The sequence below is a fragment of the Phodopus roborovskii genome, unplaced genomic scaffold, assembly GCF_943737965.1.
Source record: "Phodopus roborovskii unplaced genomic scaffold, PHOROB, whole genome shotgun sequence".
Lineage (NCBI taxonomy): Eukaryota > Metazoa > Chordata > Mammalia > Rodentia > Cricetidae > Phodopus > Phodopus roborovskii.
Genome location: NW_026126434.1, coordinates 22,272,332 through 22,287,507, shown reverse-complemented (window position 1 = coordinate 22,287,507; position 15,176 = coordinate 22,272,332). Strand labels below are relative to the sequence as shown.

General features: G+C 45.2%; 1 protein-coding gene across 4 annotated transcripts in view; it reads left to right on the top strand.

Moving 5' to 3' along the window:
* Pcnt (pericentrin) overlaps positions 1 to 15,176 on the top strand; it is an 86,869-nt gene that overhangs the window by 51,785 nt on the left and 19,908 nt on the right. For 2 of the 4 annotated variants that reach the window (XM_051186944.1, XM_051186940.1), the window contains exons 24-31: positions 1,137 to 1,340; positions 2,599 to 2,769; positions 4,466 to 5,329; positions 6,325 to 6,504; positions 8,029 to 8,712; positions 10,112 to 10,211; positions 12,551 to 12,711; positions 14,282 to 14,446. In XM_051186944.1, coding sequence (XP_051042901.1) covers positions 1,137 to 1,340; positions 2,599 to 2,769; positions 4,466 to 5,329; positions 6,325 to 6,504; positions 8,029 to 8,712; positions 10,112 to 10,211; positions 12,551 to 12,711; positions 14,282 to 14,446 — 2,529 coding nt within the window. The remainder of the gene's footprint in view (positions 1 to 1,136; positions 1,341 to 2,598; positions 2,770 to 4,465; positions 5,330 to 6,324; positions 6,505 to 8,028; positions 8,713 to 10,111; positions 10,212 to 12,550; positions 12,712 to 14,281; positions 14,447 to 15,176) is intronic. The other 2 variants (XM_051186942.1, XM_051186943.1) reach the window with 2 other exon arrangements.

Genomic DNA, 15,176 nt, shown 5'->3' with positions numbered 1-15,176 from the left:
ATTGGATCCCCTGGAACTAGAGTTCTAGACAGTTATGAGCTGCCATGTGGGTCCTGGGAATTGAGCCTGGGTCCTCTGGAAGAATAGTCAGTTCTTAACCAATGAGCCATCCCGTTTGTTTGTTTTTTGTTTTTGTTTTTGAATGACAGTGGTTTAGAGCACTTGTACTTGGTGGCTCATAACCATCTATAACTCTCGTTCTAGAAGTTCCAACACCCTGGCACTAGCACACCTGTAGTGTACTTACATACATGTGGACAAAGCATACATAGACATATAAAAACATGAAAAACTTAAAAAAAATAATGTGGGAAGCCTTCCTAAGGGATGAGGTGGGCAGAGGAGCCACTTCTCTGAGTAGCCTCCTGAAGAGTTCCAGAGCCTCTTGAACAAAGGAAACACTTAGTTTTTTCAGCTTTGCATCACATCATAGTTCAACATGGTATCAATGACAGCAAGTGTAAAAGAACGGGTATTATAAACAGAGCTGCCAGGGCACAACACTGACTGTTTTTTGACTTCCAGAGAGAGCTGTCAGGAGGTGTGGCCTGATGCAACCTGTGGGATGTAGTTGCAAGGTTCGGGATCTAGCACGATATAACTGAAATTATGTGTCACCTCTTAAGACTGTTTTTTTTTTTCCTTTCTTCTCAAGTGGTTGCATGCTTTTTAAATTTTAGCTGCCAAAGCAACTAAAATCTTTTTTAAAAGATTTATTTATTTATTGTATATGGTGCTCTATCTGCATATACAGGCACATTCCAGAAAAGGGCATTGGATCCTACTATAGATGGCTATGAGCCACCATGTGGTTGCTGAGAATTGAAGTCAGAACCTAAGGAAAAGCTGTCAATGCTATTAACCTCTGAGCCATCTCTCCAGTCCCTGCAGTATTCCATTCTTTTCTGTCAAAATAAGTTTTGTTTTACTAATATATTTGGGGTTATATTTTATTCAGTGTGTGTCTTTTTTGTTCTCCTTAAACAACTGTGCTGGTCTGCCTGTAGGTTGCACAGTACACTGAGATTTGGAACAACAGAACACTACTTAGTTGGTTTGTTATAGACTGTTTTATTTGGAAGATCTTTTTTTTAAACTGTTTGTTATGTTCCTCCTACATTTGCTTCTGTATTTAGGTGGAATTATTACAAGAAAAGCTGAGAGAGAAATTAGATGGATTTAATGAATTGGTCATAAAGAAAGATTTTGCAGATCAACAATTGTTAATCCAAGAAAAAGAAATTAAACGTCTTGAGGAGACAAATGTCAACATACAAAGACAAATGGCCCAGCTCCAGGAAGAACTGGAAAAACAGAAAAAAAACATGGAAGAATTAAAAGTAAAGTTCTGTGCATCCTAGTTGGGGCAAAGCTGTAAGCTAGGGGTGGTGGGCTATGGATGGGTCATGCAACTGTGTGGGTCAGGTCATAGGGAATAGAAGTGTAGGGTCTTATTGGGCAAGTGGCATGAGACTGAAGACGGGACTTGTATTTTGGGAACCTGTAGTAGGTCTGGACAAACGCCCCTGATGGCTTCAGGGCCACAGGTAAGCTTTGTCGAGATAGAACTATCTCATTGCTTAAAATCAGTTGTCTTTTTTTTTTTTTTTTTTTTAAGCTTCTAGTTCAGGACTTTAGGAGTTTTCATTTGCTTTTTGTCATCAGAGGCTAAAAAGTTTCTTGAAAACAGACACCCAAGAAAAATACTATTCAGCAGTCAGTAACCTATGTGAGACTCAAGTCCTGCTTGAAGTTCTCATCAGTTTGTCTGGTTTTCAAAAGCACTGGTGGCAGCTTGAACTCCCCAGGACACTGACTGGCACCTGCCTGTCACCGCTCATGGTTTTTCTTGGTTCTTCTGTTTAACCTGTGCCTACAGGATTCCTGCCCCTGTCACTTCCTAGAGCTGCAGAGCTGCTGCCACCTTATCCTTTGACTTGATATTCTCCGAGCTTATTAGATATTAAGGGATAGAAAATTCCCATCGTTCCCCCCATATTGGACCACTTGCTTGGCATTGTATGCCAGATTCTTTCTTCCCTAATTTTACACCACAGTAAATGTTCCCTCATACCTTTCCTGTTTTATGTCTGTGCACCATGTGCATGAGGTTACTCTCAAGGACCAGAAGAGATACAATGCTTGGATCCCCAGGAATAGGAAGTATAGACAGTTGTGAGCTGCGGTATGGTTCTGGGAATTGAACCTGCTGCGCCATCAATTAACCCCTTGGAAAGTTTCTCATGCGTTGATGGTCAGCATTTGGATATATTGTCCAGCACTTTCCTTATATTTTTAAAATTGGTACTAGCCTAATACTACTTAGCACTCTGTTCAATAATTATTGGGAACCTCTAGCAGTACAGTCAGAGGCACACTCCTCTGGCTTTCCTTACCAGCTAGATCTAGCATGAGCTCAGGTAGGTTCTGCTCAGCATGTGTAGTCTGGACATCCACTGAGTGCAGGTATGCGCAGACAGACCCAGTTCTTCAGGATTCCACATTATGGCTTAGATCTTATGACAGTTGATTCTTTTAAATCTCCAATTCTTTAATGGTTTGCCTAAAATAAATATCCTTCCCCCCACCCCGAAATAGGATAAAGAGGTAATAAAGCAAGAGCGCACAAGTGCCTTACTGTCACCACCTGTATCACAGTGTAGGCTGGAGGAAGCCTGGTGTCCTATGCCTTCTCAGGACAGCTCTTCTAGGGGTCCAGAAACCCAACCAGAGGTAACAGAGAGCACACTCCTACAGCGTGAGAATGAGGTAAGGAGAAGGAACTGCATGCGACCGCCCAGCTGCAGCCCCATGACCCCTCATGGCCCTGAGCAGTTCTGCATAAAAGTTGACCATCCAAAACCAGGTAGCAGCATTGTGACCCAAGTATATACTTTGTAACTCTATGAAATTTATGTCATTTTGGGTAATAGTACCTGCTCTTTGAGATCTTCCAAAGCTACTTGAATGATTATTAAGTCAGTTACAATATTAAATAATTTTCAGCACTTCTTCACTTAGATGAAAGGGTTTGGACTTTAAAGAACAGTTAGAAAAGATCAAAGATGACTTAGTAGTGGGTGTGGTGGCATATGCCTTTAATCCCAGCACCCAGGAGGTAGGCTGATCTCTTGAGTTCAAGCCATCCTGGTCTACCAAGCAAGTTCCAGGCCAGCCAGGGATACACTAAGAAACCCTGTGTTGAAAAATTAAAATAAAACCATAAAGATGACATAGTAAGTAAGAATGAAAAAAATACTACACCTGAATGTAAAACTAGATAAACAAAACACAATTGCTCTCAGCAGCCTCCTAAGAACCTAAAGAGGAGAAGGTGGGCTTAAAGTAAACTATGAAAGCTCTACTTGGAGAAATAAATGTATGTTGGTTGTGGAAGTGCTGGGACCACCACAAAGTACCTACAAGCCTTCCCTCCAAAGTAGAAGAGGGGACCTGTGTAGCAGAGAGTTGAGGTGCTCTGCTCTGGGAGCCGGTTGGAACAGCTTTCTTAGGATTCCGAGTGGAGAGCCAGTGCCCTGCCCCTGTGTTTTCATCACTGACAGGTGTCTCAAGTCTGACATTTTCATTTGTATTATAGGCCTGGTTTATATTTATCTCTGAACTATGAAGTAGGGCTAGAGAGACCATGTGTTGTTACTGGACCCTTGACATTTTGGAAGCAAAATTTGAGACATTGTTTGGAAATTATAAGGACACAAATAGGTTAGCATTTTTCTGGTTTTGGTCATTACATTTGATGGTATCTTCAGAGAACGGAGTTGAGCCATGTTGCCATGTGTACCAATCCCAAGTTTCCATTTAACTGCTTTTGGGGGTTTAAGAAGCTGTAAGTTACTGGGGACTAGGTTAAACAGCAGAACAGGAGTGCTCTCTTTCATGCAAGACATGTGCTAGAGCCAGCTGCCATGTGTGCAATGTTGATGCAGGTGGTTGGATAGAGAGTATATGTGATTTGCTGGGTTCATCCCTCTGGCCTGTGTTCTCACTTCAGTTGTTAGCTTGACACTGAAAGTCTAAATGCTGTTTCAGGAAGATCAAGCAAGTGCGTTAAAGGTTAACAGAGTAAGGTGTCTTATGAATATAGTAGGAGGTGTAAGTAGGCACAGAAGAATAAAAGGCAATAACCACCCTTAGCCAAAGAGAAACTAAAGTTAGAGATTCTGAGTTTAAACCAAGAGCTTTAGGGTAGGGGGCATGTTGAGCTATGCTGAGGTTTGTGGGCACCCTTTCTCTGTACACGAAGAGAGGGTGTCGTTTGGATTACAAAGCCACTTGAGAATAATGTTGATTTATTCTTGTCTCTGTACCGGGAGAGGGGGTGGGGAGGTTCTCAGGCTAATTCATTAGTGACTACTTATGATATTCCTGTCTCTGTACTGGGAAGCAGGGGAGGATCTCATGCTAATTCATTAGTGATTACTTATGACACATGCTTCCTCTTTAGGTTGTACCCAATAGAAACTCTGAGATTGAAGAGCTGAAAGCCATCATTGAAAACTTGCAGGAAAACCAAGAACAATTACAGAAGGATAAAGCAGAAGAAATCGAACAGCTCCATGAAGTCATTGAGAAGCTGCAGAGTGAGCTGACCCTCATGGGGCCCAAGGTCCATGAACTCAGTGATCATCAGGCTAGCAGTCTCCACACCGAGCTGTCCTGCCTCCTTGCAGAAGGCCAGCATGGACAGGCACTGCGGAATGAGCTGGAAGCAGCACAGGCAGCCAAGGAGGTCTTTGGTCAGCTTCTGGCAGACCAGGCACACGGGCACAGCCAAGTCCTGGAGGCATTGCAGCAGCGTCTACAAGATGCAGAGGAGGTTGCTACAAGACGCTTGGCTGAACTAGAACATTGTGTGGCCCTCAGGGAGGCTGAGGTTGAAGGCATGGCCTCCCGGATCCAAGAATTTGAAGATCTCCTGAAGGCAAAGGAAGCAATCATTGTACAGAGAGATCTAGAGATTGATGCCATAAACAAGTGGAAAGCAACCCATTCCCTTGAGTTGGAGACCATCCTTTTGTCTTTGACACACTTTCGTCATGCTCTGGAGCAGCAAACCTTTGCCACCCCAGACGAGCCCCCTGAGCTACAGCAGCTGCGAATCCAGTGTGCTCGACTCAGCCACCAGCTGCAAGTGCTGCACCAGTGTTTCCTGCAGTGCCAGATGGAGCTGGACCAGCAGCAGGCTCCTGTAGCGTCTGCTGGCTGCTCGCACCCTTGTACAGATGCACAGGCTAAACATGATGATCAGTTGGAACAGGACAGTGTGAGCATGGGGCTAGCCTTGGCACCCCACAGCTTGGCTCCACAGGTAGGCCTTGATCACTGGGGGCTACAAGAGGTAGCCTTCTGTTTCTAAGCTGGGGTAGATGGGTTGTCATCATTTTCCTCCATTGCTTCTGCCTTTTTAACTTCAGTGACTTCCTTTTTTATTCTGCTGCTGTCATTAGTGGATCCTGACAGAGCAGAGATGAGAGCCTAGAGGTTTGTCACCTGGGCCCATCAGTTCCCCTGGTGAGTCCTACTGGGCTCAATGTTTTGTAGAGCTTTAAAATCATTAGCATTTTAAGTCACTTAAGCTTTTTTAAGACAGTTCTTTTAAAATTCTGGGTACTATGTATAGTGATACAGCGGTCTCTTGACATTAATTTCCCGGGGTTTTGTGTGTGTTCTCCTATCAGATGGTTTGTTTTTAATAATCCTACCCCCATGGAAACCATTTCCATTTTAAACTCATTTCATTTTTGAACAGAAGGCCCTACCCATGCTGCCTTTTAAATGGTGGCATATGCCCTTAGTCCCAGCACTTAGGAGGTAGAGGCAGGCAGATTTCTGTGAGTTCAAGGCCAGCCTAGTCTACAGAGTGAGTGCCAGACAACCAGAGTTACACGGAGAAACCCTACACACACACACACACACACACACACACACACACACACACACACACACACACAAGTGGGGGATGGCAGGGTGTGTGTGTGTGTGTGTGTGTGTGTGTGTATGTGTGTGTGTATTCCAGTTTGACTTTGAGTAGAATTTTCAGGATTAACTGCCTGACTACTCCCACCTGCTATTTTCCCAGCTGCTCTGCTCTGTGGTTCCTGCCACAGGTGTCCTCAGCCTGATGATGTGCCTGCTGCCCAGTGCCGGGTAGCAGGCCGTGTCAGGAGCATTCTGCCCTTGGTGCCTGTATTTGTGGCTCTATCACTAGTGCTCAGGTGGCCTAGGGGGGCAGCCAGGCCCCACCTGAGCCCCTGAATAACCCAGCTCTAGCTCTAGAAGCTCTCTGTGTTTCTTCCGGTCAAGGACAACCTACAGCGGGCCAAAGTCCTTATGACACTCAAGGATGCCAGTCACTTGAAGGCCGAAAGTGTGCTGTCAGTGCTTGCAGTCTGCCAGAGGTGGCTGGAGGCGGAGATGCTTTCGATGAAAAATGCAATGCCCTTGAGCTTGGAGGATGACAGCGAGCTTCCCAAAAGGATGCAGGTGTGTGGGCTTATTGGAGGTGTTGGTGAATGTTGATTTGGGATAAGTTACACTGGGCCAGCCTGCCTTGGTTGGGCGAGGCTTAGTATGTAGGGATGTATCACAACGAAGGGTTGCTTAGCCATGATTAGAGTATCCCATGGACTACATCCATATAGTGTAATCTCCTCTGAGTCCTTGTACCCTGGTATAGTAATACTCCTTGTTCTCCTTCATTTAAAGATACACATTTCCTGTAGTCTGGGTAGATTAGTTTTGTTCGTGTGAAGACCAAATTGCCCCATCTTCCATCCTTGAAGTTTTTTGTTTATTTTTCGAGGCAGGGTTTTCTCTGTAGCTTTGGAGCCTGTCCTGGAACTAGCACTGTAGACCAGGCTGGCTGGCCTCAAACTCATAGAGATCCACCTGCCTCTGCCTCCCAAATGCTGGGATTAAAAATGTGCACCACCAACGCCTGGCTGAGGTTTTTACCATGATCCATTTCCATTGTCCCTGACAGTTTCTCCAACTTTGAAAGTCTTGAGATTTGTTTTTAGCCTTGCGCCCCCACCCCCTGCTCCCCATCTGTTACTCTACAGAAGGTCATTTTTTTTTTTACTCTGGAAAATAAGGGTCCTTTGGGGGAATGTGTGTTGTCTCAGTGTCCAGAGTTACTGAAGAAGCAGAGGTGCTTTCCAGGCTCCTTGCGTCCGGCAGCCCTCACATTAGATCTGCCTCCAAGATAGCAGCGCAGCTCCTTGTCCTAGTGAGTGCATGCTTGTGGCCTCATGGATGCTTACAAAATAGGTCATGACTCATTTGTCACTTGTAGGACTCCTAAAGCTGGTTGTTCTCAGTATATGTGTGGCACAGGAAGTCTTGAAGACTGTGATGGCGCCTCTGGCCCAAGTGTTGTATGCATTGCTAGAGGATGGAGGTTCAGAGCTCTTGTGCCACTCCTGCATGTGTTGTGTGCTCATTTGTGTCTCATAACATGAAAGGGTTAGAGTTCTACATTGGCTGGGCCCAGGCTAAGTGCAGGACCTGGACCTGGGCCAAGATTCTGAATCCTCAGGACACACCCTATGCAGTAGCTCTGGCCTGCTCGATACAGCAGACTCTGTGTGCTCTTACAGTGCCTTCGTCTGTATGATGGCAAGAAGGCTCAGCCTTGTGTCACCAGACAGTGCCTGGTGCGTGCAGACAAGGAACTCCACATTCATTATAGCAATTACTTTTGCTTTTGTTTTCCAGTGTTTTGATATAGAATCTTCTAGTTCCTTTTTTTTTTCTTTCTCAAAACAAAAGAAAAAAAAAATCTTTGAGTCCTTAGTAAATTATCTCAGTCCTTGGTTATGATGCTCATCTTTTAGGGGGAAAAATTAATTCTGTTTTTCATGGCATTAAATAAGTGTCTGGAGGGTTCCTCATGGATCCCACACATAGGTGCTCCTTGTCTGAGAATAGCTCAGGGACACTAGGGCAATCATGGCGAGGCATATTGTAACTCAGCAGTTTCACTTGGTGAGTTCTCTTTCCTCACAGGCTAAGGAGCAGCAGCTGAAAGACCGTCAGCTTGGCAGTGGGAACCTCATCGTCCAGGTGAAACAGCTGCAGGAGAAACTGAACCACTTGGTGCATTCCGTGGCGTCTCAGGACACCAGCACGGAAACTCCTAAGTTACAGCAGCTGAACCTGTCAGAAAATGGTTCAAGTAATGATTGTCACAATGATGAAGAAAGCAGTGCATCACCTCCTGTTGACATATTTAATATTGCTAAAACTACGTGGGATGTAATTGATGTTATTAAAAATCAGGATTTATTGGCCCAAGTTGAAATGACAAGTTTTCCTACTCAGGAACCGTTAACACCACAAGGTGGACCTCTCTCCACGAAAATCAGTGTACACAGTGCCTCCCTCCACACTGAGGAGGCTGAGCCCCAGAGGGACCCAGTGAGGGCTCTGGACCTGTCTTCCTGGAGCTCCCCTGAGGTCCTCCGGAAGGACTCAACCCTCGAGCCCCAGGACAGTCTTCCCCTGACACCCCGGACAGGTACAGTGAGCCTGCACAGTGTGGACATCTCCTCCCAAGACTGGACAGACTCACTGCTGCCGGCCGATGCGTCAGGGATGCTTTGTTACCCGGGCAAGTCAGCAACAGGACAGGCCCCACTGTGGGTGGTGGCTCCTTCGGCTGAGAACCACCATGTGGAGAGGCCAGCTACGGTAGGTGTCTTCCCCATACTCCCTGTTGCAGCATCTGTGGGTGATGAGTGTTTTCGTAGGGATGCATCACAGCCAGGCTATTATTGGCTCATGTGACTATAGGTGCCTCATAGTTGCTGAGGAGCCTGGTCTTCCCAGAAGAAATCAGTCCTACATCTGACTATTTGTAGGGACATTTAGATCATTTTAGTCATATCTGAAACATGAGGGTTAATTGTCGTCCTCAGAAATTTACGTGGCATGTCTCAACACATGTTGATTCTGAGTAGCACAGTCATAATTCTTGTGTAATTTGCAAAAGGACTCTGTCTGAAATGCTTTAGATTGTGTGTGTGTGTGTGTGTGTGTGTGTGTGTATGTGTGTGCGCGTGTGTGCACGTGCGTGCGTGCGTGCGTGCATGTGGAGGCCAGAGACCAATGCCATGGTTTCTTCCTCAGTTGCTTTCTACCTCATTTTGAGACAGTGTCTCTTAAGGAACCAGAACTTCCTGTTTGGGCTAGGCTGGTTGGCCAGCAAGCCACAGGCATCTTCCTGTCTCCACCTTCCAAGTGCTTTGATTAGATACTACCCCACTGGGTTTTCCTGTGGATGCTGGAGATGGGAACGCACACACTACTCACTGAGCCATAGCCACAGCCTTGCATTTTTGTTGTTTGTTTTGTTTTTTGAGATAAGGTTTCTCTGTGTATCTCTGGCTGTCCTGGAACTAGCCCTGTAGACCAGGCTGGCCTTAAACTCACATAGATCTACCTGCCTCTGCCTCCCAAATGCTGGGATTAAAGGCGTGCACCACCACCACCCAGCCAGCCCTGGACTTATTTATAGGAATATTCCATATATGCTTAATGCATGGTTATACATGTAATACTACTTAATTTTAAGAACACGTCAATTTATTGTGTTTTAGTTTGATTACGTTTTTCCATTTTGAGATATTTTTATATGAAAATACTTTGAGGAATACATGTTATCTAAGATACTCATACACTACCATTTATGCTCAGATTTTAAGAATCTGAGGTATTTGCCAGTGGCTACTTACAAAGGTTATTTTTTTTCAAGTTTTTTAAAAATTACATTTTATTTATTGTTGCCTGTGTGCGTGTGAGGCACATGGGGGTCAGAGAACATCTTGTGGGAAATGTTTTTCTCTTTTTACCATGTGGGTCCTATGGTTCCCGCTCAGCTCAAAGTGCCTTTACTCACTGAGCCATTTCTCCGTCCCTTACAAATGTTCTCAGAGCTCATTGGGTTGTTGGCAGCATGTCCAACATACTTGTGTGTTCTGAGTGTTTTGAGCTGGGTTCTCTGTGGGTAGCTGATATGTTCTGATCCAAGTAAGTATTCATCTGTTAATCAGTGTTTTGAGACCATCTAAAAATCTGCCTGTCTGAATAGGAGAAGGATGTGGAAGACTTCATCGTAACATCTTTTGATTCTCAAGAACTGTTAACATCCCCTCATGAATTAGCAAGAAGAGGTGATGGGAGTGAAAAAAGTGAGTCAATCGTATTTTTGTTTTTTTAGTGTGTGCGTGCGTGTGTATGCGTGTGTGCATGTGTTTCGAGTTCAGAAGAGTGTAAAAGGTTCTTCCATGTCCTCCCTGCTATCCAAATGCACGGTCACCTACTTGTACCCTGAGTCTAAGTTGCCAGCGTGCTGTTTGTCTCGTGAGAATGTTACTATCGTTTTTGAAGTCAGGGTCCCAGCACTGTGCTTAATACCTGTACTTTATTATGTCCTTGAATCCTAAGCAGATTGTGCCCATTGTCCCAATAGTGAGTGTCCTTCACAGATAGACAGGAGAAAAAGAGCAGGTCAGGTCTTAGCTTTTCCTTCCTCCCTAGGCTGCATGTGGAGCCATCCTTTTAGCCCCTCTGGGCTTCAAACAGTGACATTTGCAAAGAGCAGAAGTGGGAATTGTTCACAAGGTCTGGCTTGTTCTTAGGGTTGAGCATGGGCTGTGGTGTCTTCACATCAGGAGGCTCATGGGGTCAATTTGGACCCCATGGGCCACAGTTGTGTCTGCCAGGTCTTTTTTTGCAGAGGGCAGATGTCCCCTGGAAGAGTGTTGGAGACACGTAAATGTTGTTCAGTGTTCCTGGTCTACTGTCTTTGTTCTCTTCTCTCCAGGTTCTTGTGGGATTAGTTTTCATTAAAGATGTTGGGCCAAACTACAATCATCTAAATTCCTAATTTCTCCTCTAATTTTCAGTCAGTATATGTAGGGTGTTTCAAATCATCATTGTCTCTTTCAAGAATTTTAAGGAATGAGATCATAATGAAATGCAGTTCATTAGAAATTTAGTATTTGAGCCAGGCATTGGTGGCACACACACCTTTAGTCCCAGCACTTGGGAGGCAGAGACAGGCGGATCTCTGTGAGTTCAAGGCCAGCCTGGTCTACAAGAGCTAGCTCCAGGACAGGCTCCAAAACAATAAAAAGAAAAACCCTATTTTAAAGAAACTTTAAAAAAAAAAAGAAAGAAAGAAAAAAGAAAAAAATTTAGTATTTGTAAAATGCCAATGCCAATGGAAGATACTTTTAAAATTTTAGTTTCCATTTACTCAGTTGGAGCATATGGCTTGAGCAGTTGAGTGGTCTGTGTTGCACTCCTTAGATGACTCCTGTCCAGGCTCCAAGTTGGATTCAGCATTCCTTGGAAACGTCTGAGCTTTAGTGTTTGATTTCTCTTCCCATCACATTTGCTATTTAAAATAGAATCTAGCCAGGCCTGGTGATGCACGTCTTTAACCCTAGTGCTTGGGAGGCAGAAGCAGGCACATCCCTCTCTGTGAGTTAGAGGCCCCATCTCAAACAAAACAAAAATAAACAAATAAAATAAAGTAGCATCTAAATGTAGCAGTGAATTCCCCTTGCTTCATTTCTCTTGTCAGCCGAGGAGGTCTGTACACCTGTATCCACCCATGCCAGTGTTAGCATATCCAGGCTCTGAGTTCTTGTCTATCCACCCTGGTTTTCCCACCTCATGCTTGAGAAAGTGTCTGGGCTTCCTCTGTACATACTAGCTATTTTTCCTAAGGTTTCCTTTGTTGCACTTTATTTCTTCCCAGTATATTTTGGTGTTGATATTTCTATTGCATGTCTAAGAATATGGGCTGACCTTCCTTGAAGTGGAAATCTGCTACCTTCTACCTGTGGGTCTGGAGCCACTACATCCCTATAGGCTGGATGCTGGCAGGAGAATCCTCTACCTGGGCACCAGACCCTTACTGTGCCTCACCAGCTAGCATGTTTCCAGAGGCTTTCCTGGGCTAGTATAGGCTAGAGGCCTGAAGATTGAGCTTATGTACTCCCAAGAGCCTGTAAAGCTTCCATCTATTAGGCGTCTGGAGCCACAAGTTCTGGACTGTTTTTAGTAATGACCCCACTCCACCTCATGTCCAGCCAGACACATTTACCTTTCTAGACCAGACACTGCAGTCCATCTAGCTTCTCCCACCGCCGCTCGCTTGGTGCCCTGTCTGCTGTATTCTTGGTCCCTGTGCTGGGTTGCTGGGTGAGAAGTACCTAGGCCTTACTTAGGTATAGTCTGGCTACTCCTCAGGGCTTTCTGGGATGTAGTTGTCAGTGGAGTGAGCAGGTACACCCATGTAAGGAGCTGAGATAACCTTGAGCTTTAGTTTAAGTCACAGACAACTCACGAAACATACAACATAAGCTTTCCTAACTCATCTTCCTCCTGCTCATGTTTTATGCAATTTGTTGACCACCTGGTAGGCACAGATGTTTTATGTGAAGTGAGTGGCTGTTACTGTATTTGGAAATGGATGTTGCAGTTCAGGTCCTGACCCTGTCCGTGTGCTCCTTCCTAGGCGATGATGGCCCCAGCAGTGGTATGATGCTGACTTTGGGCTCAGGGGGATCCGAGACTCCCCCTACAAGCCTTGAGGCTGCTGCTGCACTGCCTTTCTCCAGGTTTGTCCAGTCACCAGGAGCCATGAAGGAGAAGGAAATCCACGCAAAGCACATGAAGGTAAGGTCCAAGAGCTCTTGTCCAAGAGCACTGGCAACCCACGATGAGACAAAAAACCTGTCCCTTCTTCTTGACTGGCCTACACCTATACCTGTCCAGATGGTCAGCCTTAGCCCATAGGTGGGCACACCTGATCCTGAACCACCACAGTAATGGATCCCACCTGCAGGGCCACCTTCTGTGGTCATATGCCAGTACTATAGGTGGTGGTATCCCCCTGGGTTAGGGCCTTGGAGCCTCTTCCTTGAAGGTCTCAGAACTTGCTTGTTGAGTCTGTTCTCTGGGGAAGAGTACTGTTTTTTTTTTTTTTTTAGAGAGAGAGAGAACACCTACTTGCTACCATTGAACAGGTATTCCACTTATGGCAAAGACATGATGTCAACATGGCTAGGTAACTAAATGGTATCATGAAAGTATGGTGACTTAATCAAATAATGGAAGTGTCCCAAAACAATGGTTTTGTTTTTGTTTTTTTGTTTTGTTTTGTTTTTGTAACATGGTCTCATTGTGTAGCTCAGGTTGGCCTGTAACTCAGCCTGTCTAGTGCTGAGATGTAGGTTTTTTTGATTGTTTTTGGTGTGTGTATGGGTATTTTGCACACCAGGACAGGACATCATATCCTAATTATAGATGGCTGTGAATTGCCTATATGTTGTTTGTATATCACTTGAGTGCCTCTTGTCCATGGTGCCTGGGAATAGAACTTGTGTCTTCTAGTAGACCAGTTAGCACTCTTAATTGCTGAACCATCTCTCTAACCCTACCAGTAAATACAATTTTAATGTTATTAAGAATTCTGGCTGGGCGTTGGTGGCACACGCCTTTAATTCCAGGCAGAGGCAGGCAGATCTCTGAGTTCAAGGCCAGCCTGATCTACAGAGCTACATCCAGGACAGCCTCCAAAGCCACAGAGAAACCCTGTCTTGGATAAAGAAAAAAAAAAGAATTCTGAAATTATGTCCAAGTAAAACTTTATTTCTTTCAGAGTGGAAACCATGGGACTAAGGAGATTATTCAGAAATTCCAAAGTGGCATGAGGGTCTGAGGGTGATCCTAACACATAAACCACGGTGGGGCACCTTGGGCCTGTCATCTCAGCAATGGGTAGTCAGTGACAGGGGATCCCTGGGGTTCGCTGGCCAGCCAGTATAGCTGAAGTCTCTGAAGAGAGCTCCTGGTTCAGTGAGACAGTATGTTCTAAAAAATAAGATGAGGAGTGATTGAAGAACACACTTGACAGCAACCTCTGGTCTCCATACACATGTGTATGGAGTGCGTGCAGGCGCACGCACGCACGCACGCACGCACGCACGCACACACACACACACACACACACACACACACACACACACACGGAAATTGGAATAACTGATCTAAGCTATATTTCTTTGTGTCTCTCCAAATTATATATGGCACAAAACATGGAAAATAGGTTTTTAGTGTTTTCTGTTTAAGCAACCTTAAAGTAATTTTCATTAAGTTAATGAATTGAGATGGTGGTAGTTCAGTGTGTGGATGATGGTTTGGGGCTGATATGTCCCCTCCTCCTGATATGTTTCTCCTGCTATAGGCTTTGCTGCAGATGGTATTTGATGAGAGCCACCAGATACTGGCCTTGTCAGAGAGCCAAGACCTCCCTAATTCACTGAGCAAGGGTGAACCACATGACCCCCTGGATGGCCTCCCAAGGGACAGGCAAGCCCTTTTGGAGGTGACAGCTGACAGAGGAGAGAAGGTAGGAAATTGCTGGTTAAGTAAATGAGAAGGAGCCAAGTATGGTGGCAAAGCTACATATAGGCCTATGCCCTGCTCATAATGTGGTCGTGCCACCATGTCTTTGATCAGCCATACCTGCCCCTGGCCACAGCCCCAGGAATCACAAAGTACCCAGCAGGGCAGCTCCATATAGCTTTGGATCTTTCCAGACCACAGCTCAGCAGGTGCAGCAGCAGGAAGAGAAGGAAAGAAGGCTGCCCATTATATTAGCTATTTTTCTGTAGCTGTGATCAAGGATGGCAACCAAGGCAACCTACAGAAGGAAGAGTTTAATTTGGCTTGTGGTTCCAGAGGGATGAGTCCATCATGGTGGGGACATGTGGCAGGAAGCTAGTAGTCATGGTGCAGGAGCAGGAAGCTGAAAACCCATGACTCAAACCGGCATGAAGCAGAGAAAGTAAACCGTAAGTGGGTAAAGCTCTTTGCTCTCAAAGCCTGCCCCAGTGACCTACTTTCTCCAGCAAGGCCAAACCTCCTACACCAGATGGGGGGACCAAGTGTGCAAATGCCTTAGACTATGGAGGACACTTCACGTTCAAACCACCACACCCAGGTCTTGCTCTGTGTCACTGCAATATTTCTACCAATATTAAAACAAAACAAAAATATATTTATTATGTGGGAGTGGGTGCCATGTTGTGTGTGTGGAGGCCAAAGTGTATGTGGGAGTTGGTTTTCTCTTTCTACCA